At 45.2% G+C, this 16,717-nt stretch overlaps 2 protein-coding genes across 2 annotated transcripts in view; both read right to left on the reverse strand.

Moving 5' to 3' along the window:
• Nucleotides 1-16,717, reverse strand: part of LOC143281509 (uncharacterized) — a 287,528-nt gene that overhangs the window by 36,812 nt on the left and 233,999 nt on the right. Inside the window, exon 3 of the mRNA XM_076586721.1 lies at nt 14,395-14,435. Coding sequence (XP_076442836.1) covers nt 14,395-14,435 — 41 coding nt within the window. The remainder of the gene's footprint in view (nt 1-14,394; nt 14,436-16,717) is intronic.
• Nucleotides 11,201-12,204, reverse strand: LOC143281788 (uncharacterized; the record flags this gene model as incomplete). Its single annotated transcript, XM_076587085.1, has 2 exons — nt 11,201-11,863; nt 12,094-12,204. Coding segments are annotated over 2 exons (774 nt in total), but the record flags the coding sequence as incomplete, so codon positions are not given.

Here is a 16,717-nt window from a genome sequence, read left to right on the forward strand (position 1 = left end):
GAGTGAAAACTGTGTACAGCTGTCTACATGGCGAGTGAAAACTGTGTACAGCTGTCTACATAGCGATTGCAAACTGTGTACAGCTGTCTACATGGCGATTGAAAACTGTGTAGAGCTGTCTACATGGCGAGTGAAAACTCTATACAGCTGTCTGCATGGCGAGTGAAAACTGTGTACAGCTGTCTGCATGGGAGGTGGGCATGTACATGAAAGTACTGTCATACATACGAGTGAGTATGGGAGTTGCAAATTACGAACACAGAAGATGAAGACATATGGCGTTTACATCTTTTTTTTTTTTTTCCTTAACCTGAAGAAAACGGGAAACGGGAAAATATTTGAACAGACTCTGCACAAGTACACAAGGCAGAAACTTGATTTCTGTTGGTAAAATGTTTAACTAACTTAAAACATTATGTCTGCCTTTCTGCATATCTCTGTTTCTGTCTTCTTCGCTTCCTCATCTTCTCTATCGCTGTCTCTCTACGTCTCTCTCTGTCTCTATCCGTCTTTGTCTGTCTGTCGGCCTGTCTCTGTCTGTCTGTCTGTCTGTCTGTCTGCCTGTCACTGTCTGTCTGTCTGCCTGTCTCTGTCTGTCTGTCTGCCTGTCTCTGTCTGTCTGTCTGTCTGCCTGTCACTGTCTGTCTGCCTGTCTGTCTGTCTCTGTCTGTCTGCCTGTCACTGTTTGTCTGCCTGTCTCTGTCTGTTTGTCTGTCTGTCTGTCTGTCTGTCTCTGTCTGTCTGTCTGCCTGTCACTGTTTGTCTGTCAGTCTGTTTGTCTGTCTGTCTGCCTGTCTCTGTCTGTCTGTCTGCCTGTCACTGTTTGTCTGTCAGTCTGTTTGTCTGTCTGTCTGCCTGTCTCTGTCTGTCTGTTTGTCTGTCTGTCTGTCTGTCTCTGTCTGTCTGTCTGCCTGTCACTGTTTGTCTGTCTGTCTGCCTGTCTCTGTCTGTCTGTCTGCCTGTCACTGTTTGTCTGTCTGTCTGTCTGCCTGTCTCTGTCTGTCTGTCTGTCTGTCTGTCTGTCTCTGTCTGTCTGTCTGCCTGTCTCTGTTTGTCTGTCTGTCTGTCTGCCTGTCTCTGTCTGTCTGTTTGTCTGTCTGTCTGTCTCTGTCTGTCTGTCTGCCTGTCTCTGTCTGTCTGTCTGTCTGTCTGCCTGTCTCTGTCTGTCTGTCTGTCTGTCTGTCTGTCTCTGTCTGTCTGTCTGTCTGCCTGTCTCTGTTTGTCTGTCTGTCTGCCTGTCTCTGTCTGTCTGTCTGTCTGTCTGCCTGTCTCTGTCTGTCTGCCTGTCTCTGTCTGTCTGTCTGTCTGTCTGCCTGTCTCTGTCTGTCTGTCTGTCTGTTTGTCTGTCTCTGTCTGTCTGTCTGCCTGTCTCTGTTTGTCTGTCTGTCTGCCTGTCTCTGTCTGTCTGTCTGTCTGTCTGCCTGTCTCTGTCTGTCTGTCTGCCTGTCTCTGTCTGTCTGTTTGTCTGTCTCTGTCTGTCTGTCTGCCTGTCTCTGTTTGTCTGTCTGTCTGTCTGCCTGCCTGTCTCTGTTTGTCTGTCTGTCTGCCTTTCTCTGTCTGTCTGTTTGTCTCTGTCTGTCTCTCCTCGACCTTGTTCTGTTCACGGGAAGAGGAGGAAATTGGAGGACAGAGCAAACACTGAGTACCTACTTGATCCCCATCCATGTTCTTTGTGTCCGATATGACTTTTTCCATCCCATCTGTTTGTATTTGTATTTCTTTTTATCACAACAGATTTCTCTGTGTGAAATTCGGGCTGCTCTCCCCAGGGAGAGCGCGTCGCTACACTACAGCGCCACCCACTTTTTTGTATTTTTTTTCTGCGTGCAGTTTTATTTGTTTTTTTCCTATCGCAGTGGATTTTTATACAGAATTTTGCCAGGAACAACCCTTTTGTTGCCGTGGGTTCTTTTACGTGCGCTAAATGCATGCTGCACACGGGACCTCGGTTTATTGTCTCATCCGAATGACTAGCGTCCAGACCACCACTCAAGGTCTAGTGGAGGGGGAGAAAATATCGGCGGCTGAGCATTGATTCGAACCAGCGCGCTCAGATTCTCTCGCTTCCTAGGCGGACGCGTTACCTCTAGGCCATCACTCTTTCTGCTTCTTCTTCTTCTCTCTATTTATTTCAATCTTGTTTTCTCTTTCTATCTTAATTTCAATTCTTACTTTCTAGTTTCTTTCGTCTGTATCTTCCTCTTACAACTACTCGGTATCTTTTCATTCTTTGTATTACTTTTGTTCTTTGTTGTCTTTTATGTATTCTTTTCCGTTTTCTCTCTTTTCTTCTTCTTGTATCCACTAGCATACCTGTTCTCATTGTTCTCTTTGTTTTCCATCATGATCATTGTCGGCGTCATCATTTGTGGTCGTCTTGGCCCCTGTCATAATCATTATCCCCCCCTTTTTTTTTTGGTTTAACTCACTCAGTACGACCAGTCCTCTCTTCTCCTCTACACAGACCCCTCGGATGTCCAGTGGGTGTCTGAATGACCCAACCTTTAGTTTCCGTCGTCAGAATTGTGGTATTCTTTGTCAACATTCACGTCTTCAGTATAAGAGCCTTCCGCTTGCAATATTTTGATGATGGTAACTGGGGTGAAACGCTGTTAACGTCGTCTCTTTCGCCGTTCGTATGGAAAGAGTTAACTTCTGTAAACTTGTTTGGCTTTCAGAAGAGTCAATGCGGTCTCATCAGTCGGTTAACCATGAATCCGAGCACGGATCCACATGATTTACCTAACATTTTTTTTTTCCTTCAAGTCTAAAAGCTCCTCAAATAAGAATCTTTCCACCCAAGTGGACTGGACTCTAGTTTAATTTCAACAATGCTGCGCCTGGTTTGGGAACCAAGACCTCTCTCCTTAATCTAATCTCGTGCCACCTTTCTTTCCAGGCAGGAAACACAAAACGCAGAAAGCCTCTCCCCGCGCCTCGTCCACTGAGCGACGTCCCCGCAGATTAGATCAGTTATTTCTACGCCAGGGCGAGCAGCTGGGGACTGTTGATGCCTTGGGCCTTCTCCGCCATGAACCGTGCTGCGTGTGTTAGATAAGCGTTATGTGAAGTGATGGCCTAGAGGTAACGCGTCCGCCTAGGAAGCGAGAGAATCTGAGCGCGCTGGTTCGAATCACGGCTCAGCCGCCGATATTTTCTCCCCCTCCACTAGACCTTGAGTGGTGGTATGGACGCTAGTCATTCGGATGAGACGATAAACCGAGGTCCCGTGTGCAGCATGCACTTAGCGCACGTAAAAGAACCCACGGCAACAAAAGGGTTGTTCCTGGCAAAATTATGTAGAAAAATCCACGTCAATAGGAAAAACAAATAAAACTGCACGCAGGAAAAATACAAAAAAATGGGTGGCGCTGTAGTATAGCGACGCGCTCTCCCTGGGGAGATATCTGTTGTGATAAAAAGAAATACAAAATACAAAATACGAAAAAACGGTGTGAAACAAGGGGATGCTAAGTGTGGTGGTGGGTAATGATTAAACTATCGGGAACCCGCAAGTCGCTTATCCTTTGACTGCAGAATTCAATTTCAAATTCAAATTCAAAATTCAAAAGCAATTATTGATCCACATGGAAATTAACGTGTGCAGTCACAGGCTCGTAGCAGACGGCAACATGAGATGAACATGCGCACCATGAAAGACATTAAAACATGTCAAATAAGAACTCACAGTAGCTGGCAATAGACTAAAACGAACCAGATACCCACAGACATAGACGCACGCGCATTTTGACAATTAGGTATTGCACAACACTGTATACAAATCGAAAACATCCAGCGAATAAATTGTGTATGCTTAAAACCACACACACACGCACGCACGCACGCACGCTTGTGTGAAGCAGAGCAGGCAATGGCGTGTTTTGTGATGAAAAGCGTGATGGGGAATCAAGCTTTCGTCATAATTCACAGTAACATGGGAAGAGTCTTCGGCAATTCGAACTGCCTGTTGAGATAATATTGAACTTCCTTCTTTCTTTTTGTCTAAACAAAATATTGCATCTATTATATTTCATTCATTAATCCAAATGGATTTTAAGTTCCATATCATATATTTATTCAGGAGTTGACAATTCAGAGAAAATTCAAATGCACACACATGACATTGCATGGGATGGGGATAAGGCAGAAATAAAAGAAGCAAGTGAAATGCATGACCACGTTGAAGCAGAAGAAGACACACTCACACACACACACACACACACACACACACACACAAACAAAAAAGGCAAGAATATGTCTCATGCGATAGCGAAACCAAGTTCCTGCCTTGACTGGACAACGAACAGACCAGGAACATTTCTTAGGCATTGACAAACGGGTCGTTTTCTTTCCGTCATTATTTCGTATTTTGGATTTCTCTTTTTCATTTTATTTCTTTTTGTCTAATGAAGCCGACCCTATGTACTTCATCAGTTCTGCAGTCTAGCAACTCAAATGAGTTTACAATTCGTTGAACTCGTGTCCTTCAGTGATCAGAGTTCAAAACCCAGAATTGGCACGGTTTTCAATCCGTGGGAAAGACACTGTGCTGCCCCCACCGGCCCCCCCTCGTTCGTCCAGCACACCACCCTCCACATGTCAATGGGTATCGGGCTTCGGTCGGGGAAAGGCACTGTGCTCCCATTCTCCTCCCCCCCTCATCTCCCCACACACCCCAACCCCCTCCTCAAGATGTCGGTCGGGGAAGGTTGTTTCGGCGGAAGGGGAAGACTGGGGCTTACCTTCCTGTGCCCAGCTCACCATTCACAGTGCGTGTTAAGTCACTTCGCTACTGTCTGTTCTCTTGTTTTCAGTTTACGTCGTTTCACTACGAGTGATATATATATGTAGACGTGTCGTGTGTGTGTGTGTGTGTGTGTGTGTGTGTGTGTGTGTGTGTGTGTGTGTGTGTGTGTGATTCTTCTTCTTCTCCTCCTTCTTCTTCTTCTTCTCCTTCTCCTTCTTCTTCTTCATCTTCTTCTTCTTCTTCTTCTGTTCTTCTTCTTCTTCTCTTTGTTTGGTGTAACATGCCTTTCCCCCTTTTTCTTATTATCGGTTTCTCTTCAAATAAACCTCGGACCACACACTGAAGAGAAAAACAAACAAACAAAGGCTTGAATTTCATTTCATTTCCTTAAATTATTTCTATGCATTTATTCATGTATATGTTTACGTATGTATTTATATCTTTCTCTTATTCTTTAGTCGTTCTTTCTTTCTTTATTGATTTATTCATTTATGTCTTTATCTATTGACTTATTTGCTTATTTATTTATTTATTCATTCATTTTGGAGTTGTAGTGTTCCCCTGCTGACCTCAGACGTCCCTGCTTTGTGTCTGGAACCCTGTCCAGCTGTCAAAGGGAAGAAACCCGATCTGTCCAAATGAAGTGGGGCAATGGAGTGGAGTCAAATCATGATAATGGGCCTGCAGTTCATGACCCCTTTGGGGTGTTCTTCTCTACTCACACCAGACAGGAAGTGTAGCGAGATCAGAAATTTCTGGCAGAATGGGGCACATGCACATGTCGGTTTTTTTTCTGACTTCCTGTTTGTCTCGGACCTCCATTACCCATCTGCCGCCCCCGCCTACCCCCCAACCACACACACACACACACACACGCACACACACACACACACACACGCACACAAACACATACACATACGCACACACACACACACATGCACACACACACACACACACACTCACACACACACGCACACACACACACACACACACACACACACACACACACGCACACGCACACACGTTTTACCTTCCCGAGCAGAACAAGAAATGGCGTGTTGCGGGATAAAAAAACTGACTGAGCTTTAGTCATAATGCCCAGAACTTGAAACCCGAAAAGATTCCTCTGGTTGTTTGGAAGTGCCGTTTGTGGATGAGAGACGGGAATGAGACTTGTCTATCTATCGATGTATTCTGCTTCTTTGTTTTTCGTTTATTGGTATATTCATCTCCTTTTACTTGGTATGCTGCAGTAAAGCGAGTTTTGCCGCTTTGACCTCACTGCAAAGACCTCAACAAAAAAACAAGCATGTTAAAACAATTGACGGATGTCAAACACTTTGTTTGTTTGTTTCATTTTGTTTAAGAAACATATTAAACCAATTGACGGATTTCAAAAGATTTATTTAATTGTTTAGTTTTATTTTTTGCGTTACTTAATTCATTTTGTTTTTCGTTATTTATCTTTGTTTCTGTTGTTTGTTTATTGCTCCTTCCGTCCAACCTTCCTTCCTTCCTTCCTTCCTTCCTTCCTTGACTCGTACAGTTGTTCTGTCGGCCACCATTCTGTCGCCTGACCCTGACAGGTTAACCCTTTCAGCCCCGGGGACAACGCTTCATTTACATAAACCATTTACACCAAATGCCTTTTATTGGATCGTAGGCACTTCCAGAAGGTGCGCCGTTTGGCAGAAAGCATATATCCACAGTCGCCAGTGTTTTCTATCCCTCCACTAGGTGGTGGTCTGGACGCTAGTTGTTCGGATGAGACGAAAAATCGAGGTCCCGTGGTCAGCATGCAGTTTGCGCACGTACGAGAACCCACGGCAACAAAAGGGTTGTCCCTGGCAAAATTCGGTGGAAAAATCCACTTCGATAGGAAAAGAAATGAAATTGCAGGCAGAAAAAAAAAAGCGCTCTCAGTTGAGCGACGTGCTCTCTCTCACACAGAGAAATACGTTGAGACAAAAAGATCAAATTAACGACTGTCCATAAATTTGCCATTCCATGGAGTGATGGCCTAGAGGTAACGCGTCCGCCTAGGAAGCGAGAGAATCTGAGCGCGCTGGTTCGAATCACGGTTCAGCCGCCGATATTTTCTCCGCCTCCACTAGACCTTGAGTGGTGGTCTGGACGCTAGTCATTCGGATGAGACGATAAACCGAGGTCCCGTGTGCAGCATGCACTTAGCGCACGTAAAAGAACCCACGGCAACAAAAGGGTTGTTCCTGGCAAAATTCTGTAGAAAAATCCACATCGATAGGAAAAACAAATAAAACTGCATGCAGGAAAAAATACAAAAAAAATGGGTGGCGCTGTAGTGTAGCGACGCGCTCTCCCTGGGAAGAGCAGCCCGAATTTCACACAGAGAAATCTGTTGTGATAAAAAGAAATACAAATACAAATAAATTCCACCCGTATCCTTGCAACAGGAAGATGGGTGAATCGATGCTATTCCGTCATAACTTGTCCTGAATACTGAACGTAAGTCTGATATGTTATCAATCCTGGGTGTGTGGGGGAAGGGGTTAGTGAAGAAGGAGAAGGGGGATAATCACACACCGAATAAAGTACAAGATCAGCACTCTATGTTATAGATGCAGTCACAAAACTGCCCCTTCCTATCTCTGTGGCTGCCTTCACCTCTACACTCCATCTCGCTCACTACGATCGGCTTCGGATCCACTCTGTTTACGCATACCCAGATTCAAACACTCGACTATTGGCCGCCGTTCTTTCTCTGGACCTTGCGATTGGAATGAACTTCCTTTTTCGCTTCGTCAAGTCTCCACACTCAGCTCTTTCAAGTCTGGCCTTAAAACCCACCTCTTCCCAAAACAGCCTCCCTTGCCTGCCCTTCCTTGTCTTTAGTTTCTACAGTTTTAGAGTTATGCATGCGTGTGAATGACTGGTGCGAAAGCGCTTTGATTTGTCTCTGCACAAGATCCAGCGCTATATAAATACCATTATTATCATTATTATTATTATTATTATTATTATCGGTAGGGGAGGCAAGCCTGCATGACACCAGCAATCGACAGATGTTTCCCTCTGTGAGGAGTTCACAAGACTGCTATTTGCTTCTCGCCGCAAGTTGAAGAGAAGCACCCCAAATAAACATATCCCTGCTGATCTCTCCTTCAGAGGGAATAATCAACTTCTGGAATCCATACAAAGACCTATTTTTGAAGCTTCGTGTTGTTTGATAATTCCACCTGCCTAAAAGCCTTCTCTCTTTCGTCTGCAGAATGAAAATACTGGATGATTGATTTATTGACTCACTTGTGTAAACAAAGTGAGTCTATGTTTTAACCCGGTGTTCGGTTGTGTGTGTGTGTGTGTGTGTGTGTGTGTGTCTGTGTCTGTGTATGTCTGTGTGTCCGTGGTAAACTTTAACATTGACATTTTCTCTGCAAATACTTTGTCAGTTGACACCAAATTAGGCACAAAAATAGGAAAAATTCAGTTCTTTCCAGTCATTTTGTTTAAAACAATATTGCACCTCTGGGATGGGCACAAAAGAATTAAAAAAATGAAGCCTAATTACATGCAAACTGCATTTACTGTTATATTTATATTTTTTTGTATTCTCTAAACTTGGCACTTTGATCTGATATTCTGACCCAACAACAAGAGCAGTCATTATTATCATTTTTTTTGTTCAAACAGGAACTTCTTTTGCTAAGCATGGAAGTTTTATTTATTTTGCAAACGTTTTGGTGCAGATAGTAAAAAAAGGAAATTACTCTGTAATTAATGCTAGGGAACTAAATTTGCTTTAAACTGATCTTTCTCATCTTAAACTTTTTTTTTTTTTTTTTTTTTTTTTTTAGTGTATCACAGGTGAGTCTTGAAGGCCTTGCCTCTCTTGTTATGTTATATTACGGTGCTAGAACTTTGGGTTGGAAGCTTTTGGGCACGAGGAATGGGCATGGGGGGTGAGGGGGGAGAGAGAGAGAAGAGGAAAAGGGAAGGCGAGGGATGGGTGAGGGAGGTAGTCATTTTCATGTTATGCCCCGGGCTCCAAAGATCACAGCTATGCTGCCATTGGCCTGCCCAGAGTGGCCATTTCTCTGCATCTTTCTCCTCCGTGTGTTAAGAATCCTCCGTGATGGATTCTAAAGGCGAATTCTTAGTCTTGTGGCGGGGTTCGGAACTGAAGACAACGCTTGAAAGGCAGAGCGGCATCTCTTGCTCTTGTTCTTCCTCTCTCGGAATACAGAAAGAAAGAAAGAGAAAGAAAGAAAGAAAGATATAAGAAAGCGAAAGAAAGAAAAATAAGACAGATAGAAAGCGAGAGAATGACAGAAAGAAAGAACAAAGAAGGAAGAACGATTGAGAGAAGAAGCGGAGGGACGAAATAAAGAAAGGATGAAATGAAGGAATAAAAGGCATAAGGAGAGAAAGAAGGAAGAAAGAAGGGAGGGACGAAATAAAGAAAGGATGAAATGAAGGAATAAAGGGCATAAGGAGAGAAAGAAGGAAGAAAGAAGGGAGGGACGAAATAAAGAAAGGATGAAATGTAGAATAAAGGGCATAAGGAGAGAAAGAAGGAAGAAAGAAGTGAGGGACGAAATAAAGAAAGGATGAAATGAAGGAATAAAGGGCATAAGGAGAGAAAGAAGGAAGAAGGAAGGGAGGGAAGAAATAAAGAAAGGATGAAATGAAGAATAAAGGGCATAAGGAGAGAAAGAAGGAAGAAGGAAGAGAGGGACGAAATAAAGAAAGGATGAAATGAAGGAATAAAGGGCATAAGGAGAGAAAGAAGGAAGAAAGAAGGGAGGGACGAAAGAAAGAAAGGATGAAATGAAGGAATAAAGGGCATAAGGAGAGAAAGAAGGAAGAAGGAAGAGAGGGACGAAATAAAGAAAGGATGAAATGTAGAATAAAGGGCATAAGGAGAGAAAGAAGGAAGAAAGAACCGAGGGACGAAAGAAAGAAAGGATGAAATGAAGGAATAAAGGGCATAAGGAGAGAAAGAAGGAAGAAGGAAGAGAGGGACGAAATAAAGAAAGCGAGAAACAAAGACAACCAAAAAAAAAAAAAAAAAGAAAGAAAGAAAGAAAGAAAAGCAGAACAAAGCATGACGATAAAAAAAAAAACCCAGCTGATAGAGAAGCGGGTGCTGATGAAGAAGCGGGTGCTGATGGAGGAGAGGCTACTGATGGAGGAGGGGTGCTGATGGAGGAGGGGTGCTGATGAAGCAGAGGGTGCTGATGGAGGAGGGGTGCTGATGAAGCAGAGGGTGCTGATGGAGGAGGGGAGCTGATGAAGCAGAGGGTACTGATGGAGGAGGGGTGCTGATGGAGGAGGGGTGCTGATGAAGCAGAGGGTGCTGATGGAGGAGGGGTGCTGATGGAGGAGGGGTGCTGATGAAGCAGAGGGTACTGATGGAGGAGGGGTGCTGATGGAGGAGGGGTGCTGATGAAGCAGAGGGTGCTGATGGAGGAGGGGTGCTGATGGAGGAGGGGTGCTGATGAAGCAGAGGGTACTGATGGAGGAGGGGTGCTGATGGAGGAGGGGTGCTGATGAAGCAGAGGGTGCTGATGGAGGAGGGGTGCTGATGGAGGAGGGGTGCTGATGAAGCAGAGGGTGCTGATGGAGGAGGGGTGCTGATGGAGGAGGGGTGCTGATGAAGCAGAGGGTACTGATGGAGGAGGGGTGCTGATGGAGGAGGGGTGCTGATGAAGCAGAGGGTGCTGATGGAGGAGGGGTGCTGATGGAGGAGGGGTGCTGATGAAGCAGAGGGTACTGATGGAGGAGGGGTGCTGATGGAGGAGGGGTGCTGATGAAGGAGAGGGTGCTGATGGAGGAGGGGTGCTGATGAAGCAGAGGGTACTGATGGAGGAGGGGTGCTGATGAAGGAGAGGGTGCTGATGGAGAAGAGGGTGCTGATGGAGAAGAGGGTGCTGATGGAGAAGGAGAGGGTGCTGATGAAGGAGAGGGTGCTGATGGAGGAGAGGGTGCTGATGAAGGAGCGGGTGCTGATGGAGAAGAGGGTGCTGATGAAGGAGAGGGTGCTGATGGAGAAGAGGGTGCTGATGAAGGAGAGGGTGCTGATAGAGAAGCGGGTGCTGATGAAGGAGCGGGTGCTGATGGAGAAGAGGGTGCTGATGAAGGAGAGGGTGCTGATGGAGAAGAGGGTGCTGATGGAGAAGAGGGTGCTGATGAAGGAGCGGGTGCTGATGGAGAAGAGGGTGCTGATGAAGGAGAGGGTGCTGATGGAGAAGAGGGTACTGATGGAGAAGCGGGTGCTGATGGAGAAGAGGGTGCTGATGAAGGAGCGGGTGCTGATGGAGGAGCGGGTGCTGATGGAGAGGGTGCTGATGGAGGAGAGGGTGCTGATAGAGAAGCGGGTGCTGATGGAGGAGAGGGTGCTGATGAAGGAGAGGGTGTTGATGGAAAAGAGGGTGCTGATGAAGGAGAGGGTGCTGATGGAGAAGAGGGTGCTGATGAAGAGGGTGCTGATGAAGAAGAGGGTGCTGATGAAGAAGTGGGTGCTGATGAAGAAGCGGGTGCTGATGGAGAAGCGGGTGCTGATGAAGAAGAGGGTGCTGATGGAGAAGAGGGTGCTGATAGAGAAGCGGGTGCTGATGAAGAAGAGGGTGCTGATAGAGAAGCGGGTGCTGATGAAGAAGAGGGTGCTGATAGAGAAGCGGGTGCTGATAGAGAAGCGGGTGCTGATGAAGAAGCGGGTGCTGATGAAGAAGCGGGTGCTGATGAAGAAGCGGGTGCTGATGAAGAAGAGGGTGCTGATGAAGGAGAGGTGCTGATGGAGGAGAGGGTGCTGATGGAGGAGGGGTGCTGATGAACGAGGGGTGCTGATGAAGGAGAGGGTGCTGATGGAGGAGGGGTGCTGATGGAGGAGGGGTGCTGATGAAGCAGAGGGTACTGATGGAGGAGGGGTGCTGATGGAGGAGGGGTGCTGATGAAGCAGAGGGTGCTGATGGAGGAGGGGTGCTGATGGAGGAGGGGTGCTGATGAAGCAGAGGGTGCTGATGGAGGAGGGGTGCTGATGGAGGAGGGGTGCTGATGAAGCAGAGGGTACTGATGGAGGAGGGGTGCTGATGGAGGAGGGGTGCTGATGAAGCAGAGGGTGCTGATGGAGGAGGGGTGCTGATGGAGGAGGGGTGCTGATGAAGCAGAGGGTACTGATGGAGGAGGGGTGCTGATGGAGGAGGGGTGCTGATGAAGGAGAGGGTGCTGATGGAGGAGGGGTGCTGATGAAGCAGAGGGTACTGATGGAGGAGGGGTGCTGATGAAGCAGAGGGTGCTGATGGAGAAGAGGGTGCTGATGGAGAAGAGGGTGCTGATGAAGGAGAGGGTGCTGATGAAGGAGAGGGTGCTGATGGAGAAGAGGGTGCTGATGAAGGAGAGGGTGCTGATGGAGAAGAGGGTGCTGATGAAGAAGAGGGTGCTGATGGAGAAGAGGGTGCTGATGAAGCAGAGGGTGCTGATGGAGAAGAGGGTGTTGATGAAGGAGAGGGTGCTGATGGAGAAGAGGGTGCTGATGAAGGAGCGGGTGCTGATGGAGAAGAGGGTGCTGATGAAGGAGAGGGTGCTGATGGAGAAGAGGGTGCTGATGAAGGAGAGGGTGCTGATAGAGAAGCGGGTGCTGATGAAGGAGCGGGTGCTGATGGAGAAGAGGGTGCTGATGAAGGAGAGGGTGCTGATGGAGAAGAGGGTGCTGATGGAGAAGAGGGTGCTGATGAAGGAGCGGGTGCTGATGGAGAAGAGGGTGCTGATGAAGGAGAGGGTGCTGATGGAGAAGAGGGTACTGATGGAGAAGCGGGTGCTGATGGAGAAGAGGGTGCTGATGAAGGAGCGGGTGCTGATGGAGGAGCGGGTGCTGATGGAGAGGGTGCTGATGGAGGAGAGGGTGCTGATAGAGAAGCGGGTGCTGATGGAGGAGAGGGTGCTGATGAAGGAGAGGGTGTTGATGGAAAAGAGGGTGCTGATGAAGGAGAGGGTGCTGATGGAGAAGAGGGTGCTGATGAAGAGGGTGCTGATGAAGAAGAGGGTGCTGATGAAGAAGTGGGTGCTGATGAAGAAGTGGGTGCTGATGGAGAAGAGGGTGCTGATGAAGGAGAGGGTTCTGATGGAGAAGAGGGTGCTGATAGAGAAGCGGGTGCTGATGGAGGAGAGGGTGCTGATGGAGAAGAGGGTGCTGATGAAGAAGAGGGTGCTGATGGAGAAGAGGGTGCTGATGGAGAAGCGGGTGCTGATGAAGGAGAGGGTGCTGATGAAGGAGCGGGTGCTGATGGAGAAGAGGGTGCTGATGGAGAAGAGGGTGCTGAAATGTGCTGAAAAACTAAACACCAAAACCTGTGTTCTTTTTTTTGATGCAGCAGAGATTCCTTTGATTCCCATTGAGGTTTAGTCTGATGAAAACGGAACTAAAATGAAACAGAAGACAGCGCCAGAGACACCAGAAGCTGACAATCAATAAAAGCGAAAGGGGGGGGGGTTGGGGGGGGGGGATGCACGAAAGGCATTTTTTAACTCACTCAGTACGGCCAGTCCTCTCTTCTCCTCTACACAGACCCCTCGGATGTCCAGTGGGTGTCTGAATGACCCAACCTTTAGCTTCCCTCGTCAGAACTGTGGTATTCTTTGTCAACATTCACCTCTTCAGTATAAGAGCCTTCCGCTTGCAATATTTTGATGATGGTAATTGGGGTGAAACGCTGTTAACGTCGTCTCTTTCGCCGTTCGTATGGAGAGAGTTAAAACAAACAAACAACGACAACAACGCTTTGATACTCTTTGTGGAAACAAACCGATTTCTTTTCAAAATGAAGCTGAAGGATGCAGGGCGGTCACCGCAAATAATCTGCCCTTGTTCCCATGAAAATAAAGAAAATAAATTAACAGATTTCTTATCTTGATCATCATCTGTTGTAGCTTTTTATTTCTTTTTTTTTCTTTAACCCATTATAATGTTTGGTTAATAAGTTATACACATATTTATTTCCTTATCTATTTGTTCATTGTTTATTAAGTGTTGATCATATTTGTTACACATCTCATTGCATCAGATCATGTTATATTTTACCAGACTATATTGCATACTATGACATTATGTGCATACTATATTGTGCAAACAACACACTAAACACGGAACAGCGTATAGTGCTAGAATTATACATGTATGTATACGTGTATGCATACACATATACACATACATTGATACATACATACATAGATACATACATACATACATACATACATGCATACACACATACATACATAATTCAACAAGCTTATACAGCGGCATATGGAGCACACAGCATACAGATGCACAGCCTGCCAGACAGATATACAATCATAGACAGCTTGATACATAGAGAGATGGATAAACATATAGAAAGATGGATGGATGGATAGATAGATAGATAGATAGATAGATAGATAGATAGATAGATAGATAGTCGGGTAGATAGCTAGATAAATGAATATATATATATATATATATATATATATATATATATATATATATATAGACAGGCAGGCAGGCAGGCAGGCAGGAGGTTAATGGACCGATACAGAGACAGTTGAGTAGACACACAGACAGATGGACAGACAGAGAGACAATGAAAGGGACTGACACCCGAACATAGATCACACGAACACCTGATGATAATTACCCTCCACAGAATGCTGCCGAAAGGACCGTCATCCAGAGGACCTGCCAACAGAACCACACACACACACACACACACACACACACACACACACACACACACACACACACACACACACACACACACACACACACACACACACACACACAGGTACACTGTTAGAATATATGCCGGAGGGAAGATTTTAAGGAACGAACAAAAAATAAAAAAATAAAAATAAAATATAAATGGAAAAAAGAAAAGAAAAGAAGGAATCAGCAAAGACGGGGGGGAAAAAAATCTTGCACACAAACAGAAAGGAAAAAAAAAAAGAAAATCTGTCAATAGAAAACAAGAAATGAAAGGAAAGATGGAGAGACAGACAGAACAAACGAGAAAGAGAGACAGAGTGAGAGACAGGGTGAATGTGAAACCGAAACTTCTCAAATTCTGGAGAATATATTTTTTTTCTTAAGGGTAGTGTTGGCCCAGCCAGCCAGACATACAGACAGAGGGACAGACGGAGAGGCAAAGAGACAGACAGACAGATGGACGGATTGATAGAATGACATAGAAAGATTTTCAAACAGAGAGTTCCATAGCGTTTTTTGTTGTTGTTTTTTCTTCTTCCAAGTCTGCAAGAAATATTCTTCAGGAATTCAGGAAGTGTCGTCAGAGAGAGAGAGAGAGAGAGAGAGGAGAGAGAGAGAGAGACAGACAGACAGACAGACAGACAGACATGCAGACAGAGAGAGAGAGAAAGGAGAGACAGAGAAAAACAGAGACAATGACACAGACAGACAGATAAAGACAGAGAGAGAGAGAGACACACACACACACACACACGGAAAGCTAGGGGTCGACGGCAGATATAGAGACAGAGACACAGAGACAGACAGACAGACAGGCAGAGACACAGAGGTACATTCCCAGCACGTTCATCAATGCTCGGATTAAAAGCTTCTATTGTTTCCACCGTCTCGAAATCGGCGCACGCTTTTCGCATTTCCAAAAAGGTGCAGCGTCAACTGACTTTGGCCTGATCCCTGCAATGTGTGTGGACTACGTAGATTGCGCATTGCAATGAACCCGCCCTTTTTGCCGTAACTCTGCGCTAAATGGGTGTTGTTTATGTTGATTTGAATAGAAAAAAACAGCCAGAACAAACAGCATCAACAACAACAAAACTTTTTGGTTTAATCTTCCGAGAAGTGCTACTGTGCGCTCGAGATTGAATCCTTTATTATAATCTCCATTTTTTTTTAAAATCTGGTTTGTTTATCATACATGCGGTGCCATAAAAGAAATAAAAGCATATATGTAGAATATATGTACATGCAAACCAACAAACGTGAAGAAGCTGGAAAGCAGGGGAGTGGTATGTCTAAAAGCGATACAGGACATTTCATTTTCATATTCAGTGAAAAAGCAGTACCTGGATTTCCAAAGAAAAAATGGACAACGCAAAGCCTTTTTTTGTTTTTACTTTTTTCTTCACTCTTCTTCTGTCTTTCCCAACAGCTCTTCCTGTCTTGTTGTCACTATTCTTTTTTTTTTTTTCATTCATTTCTTTGTCTTTTTTTCATTCATTTTCTGTACAGTTTATTTATTTATTTATTTATTTATTACGTCGTATAGCTTTTCTTTGCTTCTTTGCTTTTTTTTTCCTTGCACACACACACGCACACACACACGCACGCACGCACGCACACACACACACACACACACACACACACACACACACACACACACATATATATATATATATGTGTGTGTGTGTGTGTGTATGTATGTATGTATATAATTTATATATATATATATATAGAGAGAGAGAGAGAGAGAGAGAGAGAGAGAGAGAGATTAATATTGACAAGAGGACTGGAGCTCTCTCTCTCTCTCTCTCTCTCTATCTATCTATCTATCTATCTATCTATCTATCTCATCAAGAATGAAAGTCCAAATCCCAATCCCAAGAACTGACTTGTTCAAATCCAGTCTGATTTACAAAGGCGCCATCCTATGGAACTCACTCTCAGAAACAGTTAAACAACACCATTGTCCAACCACCTTAAAAAAGAACATCGCCTTTACCACCTTGTGACATAACGTGTTATGTAAATCGCTCATTCTAATGATACTGTTTGTTACATGTGTATGGTTGACTGAGAACCTTCCTCACCCTCTATCCCCCATTCTGATGTATAGTGCGGTGTGTGTTGTGTGTGTGTTTGTTTCTTTCATTTTGTTCATTTTTTCCCTATCCATTTTACTACCACCATGCTTTTGCCTGTATGTGCATGTATGTGCTTGTGTGTGTGTGTGTGTGTGTGTGTGTGTGTGTTTTCTT

Source organism: Babylonia areolata, chromosome 4 (assembly GCF_041734735.1).
Source record: "Babylonia areolata isolate BAREFJ2019XMU chromosome 4, ASM4173473v1, whole genome shotgun sequence".
NCBI lineage: Eukaryota > Metazoa > Mollusca > Gastropoda > Neogastropoda > Buccinidae > Babylonia > Babylonia areolata.